The sequence below is a fragment of the Carex rostrata genome, chromosome 1 (assembly GCF_964058835.1).
Source record: "Carex rostrata chromosome 1, lpCarRost1.2, whole genome shotgun sequence".
NCBI classification, from domain to species: Eukaryota; Viridiplantae; Streptophyta; class Magnoliopsida; order Poales; family Cyperaceae; genus Carex; species Carex rostrata.
The window spans coordinates 10922604-10939262 of record NC_135918.1 but is presented as its reverse complement, the minus strand read 5'-3'; the positions used below and the strand labels follow the sequence as shown (position 1 = coordinate 10939262).

The window sequence follows — 16659 nt, the reverse complement described above, 5'->3', positions numbered from 1 at the left end:
ATAATAACAATTAGAAATAATTTAAAAGCATATTTATATTGGATACGTAGACATAAAACATACAAGTAGAATATTTTTTTGAAGTCATGTCACGCTAATAAATGAGTTGGGAAAGTGTGAGGTGCTGTCATGTTTGGTATTAAATGGAGAAGTTGTGACACGGATTTGACTAATTCCACTTTCTTCATACAAACTTATTATTTTAATGGGTGAACCCGGTCCACCAGATCTTCCCCTCAAGACCCGGCATCCTTTGAATCTCTATTCAACTTTTATTTTCATTTTTAATTAATGAACATTCTAATAGAGAAAGAATGCATGGCGGAATTAAAAGAAAAGGGTTTTCAAACTTCAATATTTAATTTCCCTAAAATATTATTCAGGATTTTTATTAGCATTTTGTTGTTGTTAGGAATTATAATTTGGACAGAAAAATATGAATCGTAGAATTTTCAGAAAATTATTGCAAGTGCTGTCTAAAGATAATTACAGATTTATTTATCTGAAATTGTTGTGATTGTGTGATCAGAATTATAAACTTCATTTGTTAGATTATTATGCAGTATGTACCATCATTAAGTTAGCATTTTATTATTTTTTAATTACTTAAGTATTTAATTCCAAACTAAATCTTAATCCAATCGATAAAAAAAGAAGAAGAAAGAAATCCATTATTATAAAAGTAATAGATTGGATTTGAAAAAAAAAATAGAATAATTGCACGATTGAATTGCAAACATAATTTAGGAGAAGAGTTTGCAAAACCAATCTTTTTAAAAAAATAAAAATTAGCAATCGATAGGTGTAAACATTTTTTAACTTGCAGATATTGCTCTCTACATAATATACTGTTACATTTAAAAGTTATAAATTATACAATGATTGTGATCTTCTTAGTTTTAAATCTTTTCAATTCTAAATCCGTTTTTATTGCTTTCTATTTCTACATTAGTAAATAATAAATTTTCTTTGAAAATAGATGGGAGATACAAAATTAAATATGAAATAATAATATCATAAATAATAAAATAAAGAAATTGAACTTTTCTAGTAGATAATAAAAAAAGAGAAATGTTCCTGTACCCTGAGCCATCAAACCTGAGCCCATCCCCGAACTGGTTTAACTGGGTTTAACCGTCCGCTAATAATGGTAATTTATTAATTTGTCATTAATTAACGAATTGCTGTTTTAACGCATTGCAGTTTTAATTTGATTGTTTTAAACGTTAGATTTGCATGCTTTTGTACTATGTTTTAATTTCATGGACAGTTTGTTAGAAACAGTTGTAATCACCGATCCCCGAATTAGTCCCCCAAATTGTTAACGGTCCTCTAATCATTTTCTAACTAATTAAGTAGTTTAACTAATTAAACTAGTTATAAGTACTTTAAAGTACAAGTTATAATGATTAGCTCGGGGACTAGCTCGGGGATTGGTTTTAATTTGAATGATAAGCACAAATTTTAATTAAAGTTAAACAAATTGCTTTTGATATTTAATAACTAAAAAAAGAGCGTCCGTTTTGAAGTTCCATTTTGTTTTTGTTTTGCTTCGTTTCTTCTTTCTTTATTTTTTTTAAATGGTTGTACTTTAAAGTATAACCATTTATGTTTTGTTTATACTTTTTAAAAAAATATATTTGATGAGTCTGCTAACAATTATTATTTTGAAGTACTTGTTTCATTGTTATTTAATACATGTTTGTTTGCTTACAAATTGTCATTGTTGTGAGAAGTTCTATGTTGAGAATATAAAATAATTGATGTGTCTGCTAACAATGATTGTTTCGAAGACTAGTTTCATTGTTATTTAATACAAGTTTGCATAGTTATAAATTGTCATTATTGTGAAAAGTTATACATTTCACAACATAAAAATAATTGATAAGTTTGCTAGCAATTATTGTTTCTAAGTAGTAGTTTTATTGTTTTTTAATAGAAGTTTTCATGTTTAAAAATTGTCATTGTTTGTAAAAGTTATAAGTTTGACAACATAAAATAATTGTAAATCTTCGAAGCAGGATACTTTTAAAAATAAAACTTAAGATTCTGCCGTTGAAATTTTTAACACACTATTTTCATTGGTAAATAATTGTGCTCTTAATTGTTCAATATATTATTGTTTCAATTGTACTGGTCTTACAACATCAATACTTGAAATTATATAAAATGAACAATTAATCTATTAAAATAATATTCATTTTGAACAATTAATCTATTAAATGAAGATTTTTCAATATTTGTAAACACAAGTTTATATGTTTTAAAATGTGTTTATAAACATAGGTTTATTCGGCCATCAAATTAAGAGCTGTAAATTTTTGCTCGGGGACGAATTCGGGGATTCATTTTTTTTTAAAAAAATGAAAATTTAACTCATTTACAATGAAAGTTAAACACTTGAATGCAGTTGATTAAACGCTTTCCTTTATATGTTTAAATTATACGATTGTTTCGCTGTATTTGGCTGTGTTTTTGTTAATTTTTTTTAACATAACGTTTTTCTCTTTATGCAGCGAAATTCTATACAATAAAGAAAAATTGGTACTGTTATTACGCTGTATGAAGTAAAACCTGATTTTTTTTGTTGCTAACATTCTAGAAGGTTGGGGGACGGGTACTTTGTTTGGGGTACAATTATCAGCTTCCTAAAAAAAACTGCATATTGTGCATTACAAGATTGAAATAGAAGTCATGGATATTGTATAATCCTTTTATAATCTAACCATAAATATTAATAATATCTACCTAACTGTTAAGAGATACAAGCTAATTATTTAACAGACCGACATATTTAATAATAATATAGTGATTTAAAATTTAAAATTACAGAATGTATACCAATTAGGTATGGATGAACTCTTGACTGATATTACATGAGCAATGACGATATTTCATATAGATTAGTACAATAATGCAATTATGTCTCCCTATATTTTGAAAAATATACTAGTTCATTAAATAATTAGGTAGTTGTCTTAACAGGAAGCAAGATATTTTTAACATTTTAGCTAGCAATTATAACTATTAAAGTATGGTTGTACAAATACGACTTGCATAATCATAATTGCTCCTGACATAACATGTTGCTTCAGTCATAATCTATCATAAAATTTTGAAATTAATTTTGAGAAAGAGTGATGCTATGGTATTAGGTAAAGTGCGAATTGGTCGTATTAAGGATTAATATTTTAATTTAAAAAAATTTAAACAGTCAATTTTAACCATTCAACATGATTTCTAGATAAAAATGTACTTAAAGACTAAATTTTATATTATTTAGAATTCTTTTACTGCATTTTAGATAGCTAAAAAATCACTACTTTTGAATGATCTTAGAACTTTAGATCAAAGTTATTTTCTATCTATCTAGAAATTAGTAAAAAATTCTAAAAAATATAAAATTTGATTTTCATGTACATTTGTATATAGAGATTACATTGAACGGTTCAAATTAGTTGTTTGGACTTTAAAAATTGAGATATTGATCCACAGTGTAGACCAATATGCACTATGTATAGTACCCTAGCCTTATTTCAATTAAATATTATTAACATTTAACTTGTTATTATGGAATCTAAATTTTAAAAAAAAATCTGACAGGATTGAATATAAAAAAGTTTTAATTAAACTCTGGCGTGTACACGAAAGTCATGTTTGGTCGTCCTTAGAAAAATATCGTTTTCTCTCGCTCGGTGTAAAGACCACGTCTACGAAGAATCCCACTGTCTGCTACCTTGCTCTAGTGAAAGCAATCGTAGAGAAAAATCTCGCTTTCTCTCGCTCTAATTTTCAGTTGAGAAATTTTGAGACATCGCTTTGATTCATAGGTCGATCCGACAGTCACTCAATTTTGACACTTTCAAGGTTCAATCCGCTAACTCGAGTGTGTTATTTCCCTTCGATACTGATCCTCACAGGTTTGATTCGAGTTTTCTTTCTCAAATCATATTTTCGAGGTGCTTTTCCTTTCCTATATCTGAAGCTTAGTTTGATTTTGAGTTATTCTTTGTGGTTTCCCCTCAGTTCGATGCAATACAAAAGCTTAAGTCATTGATTTGTGCCAATTGATTGCACAGAGATCAGAAGTTCGGAAGCTATTTGATAGTATTTAATATTTCAAAATTTTAATTTTGCATATCATCTGTTAGTTTTCTTTTGTCAGTTCCGAAGCATGGGTTTCTCTGAAATTAGGTCACATTTTTGTTATTTTTCAGAGGAAGAAAGAAAGAAAGAAAAAGATAAAATGATTTAGGGAATATGGGGATTTTACCTCACTTTACCTCATTTTTGGAAAAGCAATTTCAAGTACTGATAATGAACTTTCATTCAGGGATCAATTGATGTTACATCAGTGGAAATTTCCTCAATAACCTGCGTATAGCACTACTGGAATTTATTTGATGCGAATTGAGAAGAATATAAATTTGGCGTGCTAAGCTGTTGTCTGGAACAAAGAAAAAAAATGGGGGCTTTCTGTTCCAAAGGGTCACCAGTTGATAAGTCACCCAGTGAAACCACTCTAGACCTGAATTTCCTAAGAGAGCAAGAAACAATTCCCAGTAAATCTCAGGTGAGATCGGAAAAGGATTTGGCATTTCAACATGGTCATGAATTGACAGAGAAGAAAGATGAAATGGCTTCGACCAATGAGAGCATGCCACCTGGTGGCCCTGCTCAGCCTCAGGCACTGAGGGGCTCTCTGCAAAAATCGAAGTCTACAAGGTCAAGAGGAACTGCCAAGGCAAGTTTAATTCTTAATTAATCGTATAGTTGTATTTTTTTTGCATTGCATGAATATTTTTCTTTATTGTTAACTAATATGTTGTTTGTGACTAATTCTAAGGAAATAAATCTGCTGCGATTCCTTTGGAATCGCAGGCTCCCTGCAATTCCAGATCCCACCCTTAATACTTTAGAATACACTAATCTCAACAATAATTGTTTTCTCTGCACAGATCTCATAATAGCTGAAGGGTTTGGATGTGGAATCGCAGGGTCCTGTGATTCCTTAGAATCGCAGCAGATTTATTTCCCTAATTCTAAACATTTACTTTAATATGTTAAGTGGGAATGAGAAATATAAAAGTCCGGTGGTCCTTTATTCCTAGCTAATCAATCAACTATTCTGCTATTATATTCTTGTAAATTAAAATTTTGTTTACATTGTAATATTTTAATTTGCATGAGAACACCTTTTTCTTTTTAACTTATACACAAGATATATAATCCTAGATCAGTCTTTATGAAAGAAGTCAGTTTATGTTAATATTAATTTCTCCCGAATAATAGTTTTGAGCAGAGTTATTCGTAACAACTGGTGCTTCTTTGTATGAATAGCATATAACTTCACAATTAACAAAACAAGCAGGTAGACTGATATCAGTATTAACTCGTCTTGCTACAAAAAGCAGGTATCCGAAATGGGATCGATTTTGGGTCGGGCTGGTACAGTCAGTCTAGGCAAAGCAGTTGAAGTGCTAGATACACTTGGTAGTAGCATGACAAGCCTAAACCTAAGTAGTGGTTTCGTAAGTGGAGCTACAACCAAAGGGAATCAGATATCGATTCTAGCATTTGAGGTGGCCAATACCATAGTAAAGGGGTCCAATTTAATGCAATCACTTTCAAAAGAGAGTGTGAGACATTTGAAAGAAGATGTTATACCCTCAGAAGGTGTGCAAAATTTGATTTCAAAAGATACTGACGAGTTGCTCAGACTTGCTGCTTCTGATAAAAGGTCAGTTTGTTTTTATAATTTAATGAATGTATAAGCTCTTTATAGGTTAGTTCTTTGGGTTTTGCAAGGGATATATAGGATATTCGCCTATACTACTAAGGTGCAGAGATATTAACATTCTATATAAAATGGAATTTATTCATTTATCTTATATTTTTCTTGATATTAGGGAAGAACTAAAAATATTCTCAAAAGAAGTGGTACGATTTGGCAACCGGTGCAAGGATCCTCAATGGCACAGCTTAGATCGCTATTTTGAAAAGTAATTCCCTGATCTTGTCACAAATTTGTAATATTCAGGAATATTCGACAATCAACGTTAAGGGCACTTTGTCAATTTTGATAATCAAAGAACTTTTAATGATTAAAATTTTATTTTCTAAATTAATTTTAGGTTGGCATCAGACCTGACTCCACAAAACCATCTGAAAGAAGAGGCTAAAACAGTCATGCATGAACTAATGGCTTCGGTTCTGTGTACAGCTGTTAGTATTTCATTTACTGAAATTTGTATTTCATCATTGTATCTCATTGGATTCAACTGTACCGCGTAATCTTGTAAAAGGTGTTCTTAGTGAATTATTGACATTCCACAGTATCTTTCATTTTTTTCCAAACAAAACCCCCCAAAAAAAGGAGGAATAATCTGATGAGATTAGCTGAATGTTTAACATTTTTTTTTTACCAAGGTTCAATTGGTTCCATCTTAAAATATTTTTAAAAAAGTTTTTGATTAATTTTATGACTATTATTATAATAATACAGATATAAAGATAATCAAAATTTGTTGCTTACGTGTGCATTTACTTTCAGGAGCTGTATCATGAGTTGCATGCCCTAGATAGGTTTGACCAAGACTACCGAAGAAAAAACCAAGACGAGGAAAATTCCACTCCAGCTCCTAGAGGTACAACTACATCATATGTACATTTTTTTTAATGAAACTAATAAAAACACATTTCACAAGTTATGCTTAAATTTATACTATGTTTCTATTGAACTGTGTGCAGGTGACAGCCTTCAGATTCTAAAACAAGAGCTGAAAAGTCAAAAGAAGCACGTAAAAGGCCTCAAGAAAAGGTCTCTTTGGTCAAAAAACTTAGAGGAGGTTGGTATTTACTTTTAACAATCCCCACTGCACTGATATAGCCATTGAATGAATCAACCCCCCCTCCCTGCGGACAGTTGATAGTTTGTTTATGGTATAGTTCAGTAACTAACTGTTTTCATTTAACAAAATTTTATTTTTAGGTAATGGAGAAGTTTGTAGATATAGTACACTTTCTTCACTTGGAAATACATGATGCCTTTGGCAGTGCTGGTAATATTTTTTTTAAAACCTCGTACTACTCAAATAGTCAAATATTTGAATTAGGCTTATACCCTTGCAATATCATGCTTTTGCTTTATGTTGTATACCCTATTATTTGCAAACACAACACAAAAATGATACTAATAGTTATTTATTGTGGACGCTGGTAATTTTTTTATTTTCTAAAACCTCGTACAACTCAAATAGTTAAATCTTTTAATTATGCATATACCCTTACAATATCATATTTTGCTTTATGTTTTATATGCTATTATTTGCAAACACACACGAAACTAATGTTAATAGTTATTTATTGCAGACTAATTTTTTTTTTTTTTTCTGAAACCTCATACAACTCAAATGGTCAAATATTTAAATTATGCTTATACCCTTACGATATCATACTTTTCCTTTATGTTGTATAGCTTATTAATTGCAAACGAGCACGAGAGTAATGCTAATAGTTATTTATTGTAGATGTGCTTGATCCAGCCGAAGTGTATACTGTTAGTACAAACCGAAGAACACGACTAGGTCCTGCTGGACTTGCTCTGCACTATGCAAATATTATATGCCAAATTGACACTCTTGTAAGTTCAATTTCTGTATAAATGTCACATTGGTAACTCTAACTCAAATTTTGCCCACTGAAATTTTTGCTTGGATATTGTTTCAAGGTTTCTAGGTCAAGTTCGGTACCTCCAAGTACAAGAGATGCGCTTTACCAGGGACTGCCACCTGGCATCAAATCAGCATTGCGTTCTCGGTTGCAGACATTTGAAATGAAAGAAGATGTAACGTTTTCTATTGGACTTCTTTTCTTCATATAAAGTTTGTTAAAATGGGATATGTTGTTTTTCAAAGGTGAATTCTTATAATAACTATTATGCAGTTAACGGTTGCACAAATAAAATCTGAAATGGAGAAAACATTGAGATGGCTTGTTCCAATTGCCAATAACACCACCAGGTACAAATACAAAAGGTTTTAGATAAAAATTTCATTATTTTTTATTTTCATGTTCTCATGATATCTTATATCAAATTTATTTCTGGATTGATTTATAGGGCACACCATGGCTTTGGTTGGGTAGGGGAGTGGGCAAATACAGGGTAAGTACTTTCTAGCTGATATAATAAAGGATGCATGAAAGCTTCAAAAAATTTATATGATACTGAAATTCAACAAAAAGCTGAGAAAATTTCCAAAAAGAAGTGATCTATTCTTTGTTTAATGAAAATCCTTTTGTTATTTGTAGGACTGAGATGGGCCAAAGAACAACAAGTCAAACTAATCTGACCCGTATAGAGACTCTATACCATGCTGACAAAGAAAAAACCGAAAATTATATTCTCGATCTAGTTGTGTATCTTCACCATTTAATAAGCCTCTCCAAGCAGGCCAACGGTGGGCCCCGTTCCCCAATCAAATCCCCCATGCGATCCCCCAGCCAGAAAACAATTGCAGTTACCAGAAGAGAGAATAACAGTTCAAATTTGGTGCTCACTGAAGAAGACCAAGATATGTTGAGGGGGGTCAAGTATAGGAAGTTCATACCCGGAATTAGTAAGAGTCAGGAGTTCGGTAAGGGGAGGTCTTCTCAGCTTTATAGAGATGACAGGTTGAGTAAGAGCAGTAATCAATCTCCGACTAGTGGCACCAATAGAGAGAGTTTTGCGGTGCCAGTTATTAATTTTGAGTTGGATAGATTTAAAGCCTTGGATTTGATTGACCGGCTTGATGACGTCAGAAAAATATAACAGAACGAGGGAGAAGGGTATCTTTCAATAGAGGGAGGGGGAGGGGGGGTTGTTATATGTATAGAGGCAAATAGTTAGAACTTAGAAGAGTTCTCATGTTATAATATGGTGCTTTTGTTGGGGGGGGGGGAGGGGAGTAAATATGAAGGAAACGGGAGGGCAGCATTTGGTAAAGTTTTATGTAGTAAGCAGTAGTTTTGATGTTTTTAGATAATAAGGTTCTATAAATTTACTTATGGTTCGGATTGAGTTGGGGCATACTTGTCTTTTCTCTAATGAGGGCTAAATTGCCTTTAGTTTCCATGCTTCCACTATTTTTTTTTATTTTTTGACATTGAACAGATTGCATTTGGTTACAAAAATGACGAGACTGAGGCTATGGTACTGAATAATCCGTACTATGGATTTATCTCTCTTTTCAAAGTCTAAATTGTCAATCTCAATCTGAGCCACTCAATACAATCTCTCTGTTTTTTTTTTTAACTAGTTAAGAAATAGTAAAAATGTTCTAAAAGAATGTCTTCAAATACAGAGAAATTTTAAGATCATATTGAGCGGTTTAAATAACTGTTTAAACTTTACAACGACAATATAAATTCATAGCACACGCTGATATGTAATATGCACATCAGTTATCACCATCATAGCGTCAAAAAACGGATGTTAACAAGTTCTTAGAACTTGGAAAGAATATTATGCATAGTTTTATTATTCTTCCTTTTTTTCCATAGAAGCATGCATGACGGAGCAAATATTGTTACACAAAAGCCTTTATCAAGATAGCGTAACTGCTCGATATGTGATGAAAGGATCCGTAGGGTACGAATGGCCAGAGAACCGTTTGTTTTCATCCGATTTAGAGACGTCACAAATACATTACTTTAGAATACCTCGTTCCATACATTCAAATTTTGAATGAAATTTTACTAGTTGTTAGACAATGGAGTAGTCAGATTTTCCCGCACTTGAGCTTCGTGTTTTACAATACAAATGAATAAATGTACCATGTACATGTCGATGTCGTCATTAGCTCTAAGAGTACTGAGCATATAACTTGCGTTCCTAAATCATCATGCAAAAAAACTTTAACAAATAGCAATGCCATCTAATTTGCATAAGATAATATATCAATATAATTTTGGACAATAAACAGCCTAAAGCTATGTAATGGTTCTTCATTTCTATTTGTACAAAGTGCCAAAATCAGCCAAACAAACTGTAGTAGCATATCCTACCAATTAACAGATTCCAACTAAACAAAAAAAATTGACAACCAACAAAAAGTAGCAAAACTCTCCACAATAGTAGCCGATACTTATAAAACTTCAACTAATATACTCTTCTATGAAGATAGGGATTACATCAAGATAATCATGGGTGGAAAAATATAGGAAGCAAACAAATGAGCAGGAACTATGACCAGCAGCAGAAGCAATATTATGAGCTTTTGTTTTGCACCAACAATTATTGCAAAATCATGTTAAAGTCTGATAATTAAAGGACTATCAACTTATCACTTTTAAAATATTAAAATTGAAGACGCCAATAAACAATGACAGGTATTAGGTGATTTATCTAGGTTTACAAACTAGTAGTCATGCTATCGAGATTCCCTTCGTATTAATGCATGTAATTTAACTGTAACATTGTCATGTTCAAATAGAATATACCAACCTATACATGAAAAGAAAAGAACATTGCATACTCTCTATTTTATTAATCTGGAGTCTAATCCAAAACCTGATATAATGTAATGGAAACAAATCAGGTCCAAATCTGCAGAGAGCTAAACTAATCCCACCAACGATATGGAAAGATGAAATACATAAATCTCTGTGCAAACTAAGGACTATTTATACGAAAAATGAAGAAATTGAGGGCCTAATTTGAAAAAAAAAGGACAAAGAAGAACAACAAAGAACAATTGACAAGCATTAGTGCCCATAAGAGAGAGTATTCTTAGTTGGAGAGCATTTCAAATTCCTTTATATTTCTATATAATGAATCATGGAAGAATATTTAATTACTTTTAACTTTGTATTCATTTGCTATCCTGTGATAGTAATTTTTACTGTACATCTAAGCTTATACAGGCAGTAGACCTGTCCGGTACAGCACCTTATAAGCACAGTACTGCATGGAACAGGCTCCCTATGATATTTATGTTTGGTTGAGGTCTAAAGTTATGTTAGGGCCTAAGCTATTAAGAAATAGTATCTAATAAAGAAGAGTGAGAGGGGAGAAAATGGATCTAAGCTATTAAGAAATAGCATCAACTAAAGAAGAGGGGGAAAGAATTGTATAGTTGCTGACAGTAGGGCTGTAGGGGGACTAACTCTTAAGCCACTTAAAGAGGTTTAAATTTCGAGGCCTAGTTTTAGAGTTATGCCTAGTTAGGCTAACCTAATTAATTCGTGTTTGGTGGAATAACTTAACCTTAAACCCCTTATTCTATGGTTTAGGTCTCAACCAAACACCACCTATGTGTATGAGCATGGGTGCACTGAAGGACTGAAGAAATGACCAAAATGGAACAATTTCAGTTCCATGCTGGCATGCACCTGTACCAAAATCAAACTTGTCTGGTAATCTAATTCAAGAACAAAACCCTTTCTGTATGTGTTGGAGAGTACCAACAAGCTCCAAACAGCACTGAACCCAGAATTGGCGCCTAAATAAAGATTAATTGGAGAAAAAATGGTACATTGGATAGAATAGGTCGTCTTGTATAAAACTTACTATGATATAAAATATTTTTGTTAACCCCCAAATAGCATGTATTTCAGAGTATCAAAACAAAAATGCAGACTACAAATCAGAAGTATCAATTACATTACGAGGAGGTTGGCAAGAGAAGGTGAAATAACAGAAATTTAGTGTAATAACACCAATTCTGAAAGGACCATCAGTTTTGAGTCTCAGGAAAGAGAACATGTAGAATTCCCCCCCAAAAAAATAAATAAATAGAAACACAGGTCGGTACAGAATCTCAGCAGATTGAACAATCACAAGCATCCAGTAGAGAAACCAAGTTGTAGACCAAAACTTACCTTGACAAAGTTTTTCAAACATATGAAAGAGATAGAGAGAGAAACAAAGAGATAGAGGGAGAGAGACTGGAAAATGCAAGATCTTACTTGATAGCCGTTATTTCATAAATAGAACAGTTATGAGAAAGCCAGCACAGCATTTGTTACATGGATAGATAGAATCTCATTAAATAGCTGATGGGAACATACGCTGATAAGAAAGGAGTCAGATAAAAAAAAAATTACAGATAGGAGAGCAAGAGTAGCCAAGACCTAACACCAAATTAGCACAGAAGGGGCTTCTCCAGGAATAGATAAACACCGTAATAATTAACATTTTGAGATATCGCCAGGAGAACACTACAAAGGAAGTAGATGGAAGAGGAGAGGAGATGCTATGTTATGGTACGGTACGGTAAGAGAGGAGAAAAACCAACTTGAGGGAGCATTTAAACTGAGACCTTTTAACTAAGTTGAGAGAATGAAGGCCTTGATCAAATCCTCAGCTGATTGCTGCTGCTGGGGCGTGCCTGATATCTGAGCTATGCATTCATAGTGTGACGACTTCGAGTCTACAATCTCTACGCGTGCTCCAGAAATCTACCATTAAAGAAAAAAGAGATGAAAAAATAAATTAAAAAGAAACGTAATGGAATGACAAATAAATCCAACAAAGTACAAAAAAAAAAATCAAAAGGATTAATGCCAATTGCAACTGACCCTTCTAATGTTGTCCAGATTTACACCACCTTTCCCCATAACTTTAGGCATCGCATTTCCGGGGATCACCATCTCAACATAAGGGAGGGCCCTACAGATGAGCATGTAACATGAAACTTATAAGACGAGGTATAGTTTAAAAAGCACATACACTATTGCTATTGTTTTACACGCAAAATTTAGTATTAAAAGATATGGAGCATACCCAACAAATGACTTCGATGAATAAGAAGGAATCGCCCCATAACGAGAATCATCAACCTGAAACAAAATGCAACAACAGAGATGTCAGGCCAAAAAAGTAAACGCCCAGAAAATACAACCATCAAAGAGAAGAGGAGAATAGAGATTAAAAAGTACGGAAGACAGAAAATCAGAAATACCCACTAAAATCTAAATCAGATCTGACCCAAAACAGAAAACAGCAAACACACCAGCACCCAATTTCACGGAAGCTCTTTTGAAAAAGTGAAAATTATGAACACAATGCTAACTGAACCAAATTATCCATGGATCAACTAAAACAGTAATCAATATTTACCCAAACCCAAACCCAAACAAAAAGGTCTGTAACAAATCCGAGAACCATGACCGGTAAAAACCAACCTCCTCAGAACTGACCCTACCTGATCTAACAAAAGGAAATAAAACCACAAATAAATATGTTTTCTCAGAAAATGGCCCCACTGAAAAACCCGAACCTTCATAATTGTAACCCAGAATGACCACAATCTAAAAGCAGCTCCCAAATCAACACAACCAACCAATTTGATCTATGAAACAATTTGTACATGAAAGGGCTCTTACCGGCATAGAGTTGTACCCGTACAGGCCAGTACTGGGATAGATGCCAAGATTCCGATCAACATCAAAAGGCGCTCTACGGTCATAGCTGAGATGAGGCTGTGCACTTGGCAATCCTGAAGAGAGAGGAGGGAGGCCACTGCTGGGATACGGCACGTCTACTGAAGGCAGAGCAGGTTTACTGCTCATGGTGTCCCTTGAGGAACTCACTGTTTCATCCCTATCCCTCAGTGCGTCTTCTCTGAGCCTCAGTACAATGTGGACTAGGGCATCTCTAACACTAGCAACTTCTCCTGATACCTGAAATATATTCAAAAAAGACCAACAACATCATCCTTCGAGAGTTATTGAATGCATATTTCCACAAGTAGTTAATTAATTACTCCTATTATGTCATTATTTAACTGTTTTGCATGCCACACATTCTCACTATAAAGAGTAGTCCATATTAATATACTACCCCAAGTACTATCAAATCTGGAAAAGTCATTCTTGGTTCTTGCAACTATTAAATAGACTATTATATAAAGTAACGTTTATGGTTTCTTCCCATCTTAAATAATTGTTCTAGCCATCAGCTGCAATTATATTCGTGAAGAAACATATGTAAACATGTATCTGGTAAAAGACAGTTCATAAGGATAATATTGAATCTTTGAGATTAAAATTGTCTTGCAGCTATGAAAAAGGTAGTACTACAAAAGGCTCCAAAGATCTCAATGGGATATGAAAACAGATATACTTGCAGTTTGGTTTAATTAGTGCAAACGTTCATTGCTACTATATATATTAAATTCTAATATGATTTATGGGCCCACAGAAACACATTGATCACTAACTAGTTGACTTGAACTCTACTTCTAGAAAATTAATTTCCTACTAGTATCAATATCACCCTTTATAATCTTTTTTTTTTCCTGCTTTTAACAATAGGGAGTTAATTTCCTACGAGTATTAAGTATAGAAATAATTTAACAATTTAACAACAAAAAAACCAAGAGATGTACCTGAACAAGCTCATCAGGAGAGTTAGCTCTTTTGGGGTCATCCTTGGTGATGTGTATATCAGCATTAGTTTTTCGGCGCATGTCATTAATGATGTTACCGCCTTTACCAATAAGGCACCCAATAATTTTTTTAGGAACCAGGAGTTGCATCACAGCATTCTCTTTGTCTTCGTCACTTATCTTTTCTTGAAGCGACAATACAGCTTCAACCCCTGATGACTTCATATCATTCGTTCCCTGGATGTTAAAAAAATGGATAAAATCAATTTCCACTGATTAAAATACGAGGTTCAATCTAAGGCACCCCTTAATATAATATATATAAAGAGAAAACAGATGGCATGTTGTTGTGGCCTTAACCTGATAATTTAATACTTGGGTTTATTTCTTGTAGTTACTATTTCTATTTTCTAGGTACCAGCTGTTTGGTACTGCCCCATGTAACAGACAATATGATTTCAATACGAAATCAGTGGGCTTTGGTCACTTCTATAAAAAAAAATCTATATAAAAATAAAACTAACCTCAGTAGATATGACAGTGATCAATGAAGCATCAACTTCTTTATAATTATCATCAACATCTATGCGGGCCCCGGTAGTCTGTCTGATAGTTTTAACAGTACTACCTCCCTTGCCGATAACCCGTCCGATCTTATTACGGGGACAGAGAACCCGTACAACCAACTCTTCTGACCGAGTGGGAGGTATTGTGGCGACAGGTACAGGAGGAGCATACAGGCCGCTTGTCATGTCAGAGAATTGAGGGAGTTCGGCCACATGCGGTGTCAAACCGGGTCTTGTCGGGTCAGTAGGCTGAAAAAACCCACCTGAGGGGTAAACCGGCATGTCAGAGGGGATAATGATGCTTGGTGCGAGGTCCTGGGGTACTGAAGCTTCTAGAGGGATGTCCTCTCTTGGCAAAAATTTGCACATGACAAAAGAGATTATAAACAATGCTCTCTTGACAGACTCCGGTTCGCCAGATATCTGGTTTAATCAATTCAAGCAAAAATCAGTCTAAGATAGCTAACAGCAAAAAGCTTACAAGGGATTTTACCAAACCAACTTATATATTATCCATATTTACAAAATCTACATAAGAGATTATTGGCATTTTGCCAGAGTGTGGATGTATTCACCAATTCCTATAACCCCCTTAGACCTAAAAAATTGTGCCTCTAACAATGATTTTATCCTCTAAATCAAATTCATTTCTTTTTGCCTCCTTCCGATCACATCTTTTTCTTTGCCCTGTTTCTCTGAGATCCTTAACCCTACTCACTTATTTAACGTACAACTTAAAGAGTGAATTAGTGACTGCTTTCTGCAAAGAAACATCTGAAAATTTTAAATCAAAGAGAGAGTATTACATGAAGAAAATTGTCGAACTCCAAGGCACAAGAATGTGTCGCATCAGATGGGTCCTTAGGGCTAACTTTTATGGCAGCCCGAGCACTAGACCTGACCCGCTTGATCGTGGAACCCCCCTTGCCAATCACACCCGCAGCCTGACTTGCTGGCACTAGCAACCACACCTCCTCCTTGCCGAGATTTCTCTTGTCATTCTCTCTTGCATTTGCAAGGGCATCTACAATTGCCTCATGAACCTTAATAAGTGCCTCTTGTGCGGGGCATAGTAATTCCAGACCGGCACTAAATTCATCCACATCTGTCAAATCCCTGTCTAATCCAGGGGAAGATATGGTTATGACACGTTTGTCAGATCCAAGATATGGATCCATGACTTTCACTTTTGCACGGGTCTCATGCCTGATTGTGTTGATTACCTTCCCCCCTTTCCCAATCACGCTTCCAATAACAGTACCCGGGCAGATGATCCGGAATACCACCGGTTTATTGCCATCGCTTCCAGAAGCTTCAAGATTGCTCTCCGTATGACGCCTTTTAAAGTTGCCTCTATTGTCAGAGCGATCATCTTGGTCCCGGCGCCGGCGAAACCTCTTGCCCGTCTCACCCATGGATTAATTTAATAATGTAAACTGCAACCCAAAAGGGATAACTATTATGGTTATGGTATGGGGTATTTATTGTATGAATTGAAAGAGCGAGATGGAGAGCACAAAGATGCGAATCAGAAAAATTGTGAAATAAGTGAATCAGGAGAAGAAGCGAGAGAAGAGGCGAAATTACCTGAAGAAATCGCCGGAGAAGAAGTTAGGATTCGGGCCGCCTAGGGTTTGCGTTCTTTTCTCCTCGTTGGAGATGGATTGAAATTTACCGATTTCGATTCATACAATAGGAAACGCTGATGTCAAAACCGGGCC

General features: G+C 34.1%; 2 protein-coding genes across 3 annotated transcripts; one reads left to right on the top strand and one right to left on the bottom strand.

The window, feature by feature from the left end:
* Positions 1–3699: 3699 nt before the first annotated feature.
* On the top strand, positions 3700–9113 carry LOC144558214 (protein PSK SIMULATOR 1-like). The gene is made up of 13 exons (XM_078307002.1): positions 3700–3920; positions 4334–4744; positions 5415–5740; positions 5910–6002; positions 6135–6225; positions 6554–6647; positions 6751–6848; positions 6992–7061; positions 7530–7642; positions 7730–7846; positions 7945–8021; positions 8120–8164; positions 8311–9113. The coding sequence occupies exons 2-13, from the start codon at positions 4466–4468 to the stop codon at positions 8810–8812; spliced, it is 1905 nt and encodes a 634-aa protein (XP_078163128.1). The 5' UTR covers positions 3700–3920; positions 4334–4465; the 3' UTR covers positions 8813–9113.
* Positions 9114–11928: 2815 nt separating this feature from the next.
* LOC144558236 (KH domain-containing protein At4g18375-like) lies at positions 11929–16659 on the bottom strand. 2 transcript variants are annotated; one of them, XM_078307046.1, is made up of 9 exons: positions 16526–16659; positions 15745–16374; positions 14897–15361; positions 14373–14609; positions 13369–13665; positions 12767–12822; positions 12562–12652; positions 12303–12441; positions 11929–12201 (listed from the first exon to the last, which is right to left on the bottom strand). In XM_078307046.1, the coding sequence occupies exons 2-8, from the start codon at positions 16351–16353 to the stop codon at positions 12310–12312; spliced, it is 1887 nt and encodes a 628-aa protein (XP_078163172.1). In that variant the 5' UTR covers positions 16354–16374; positions 16526–16659; the 3' UTR covers positions 11929–12201; positions 12303–12309. The 2 variants fall into 2 exon arrangements, with proteins under 2 accessions (XP_078163172.1, XP_078163164.1); XM_078307038.1 differs by having other exon boundaries at positions 11929–12441.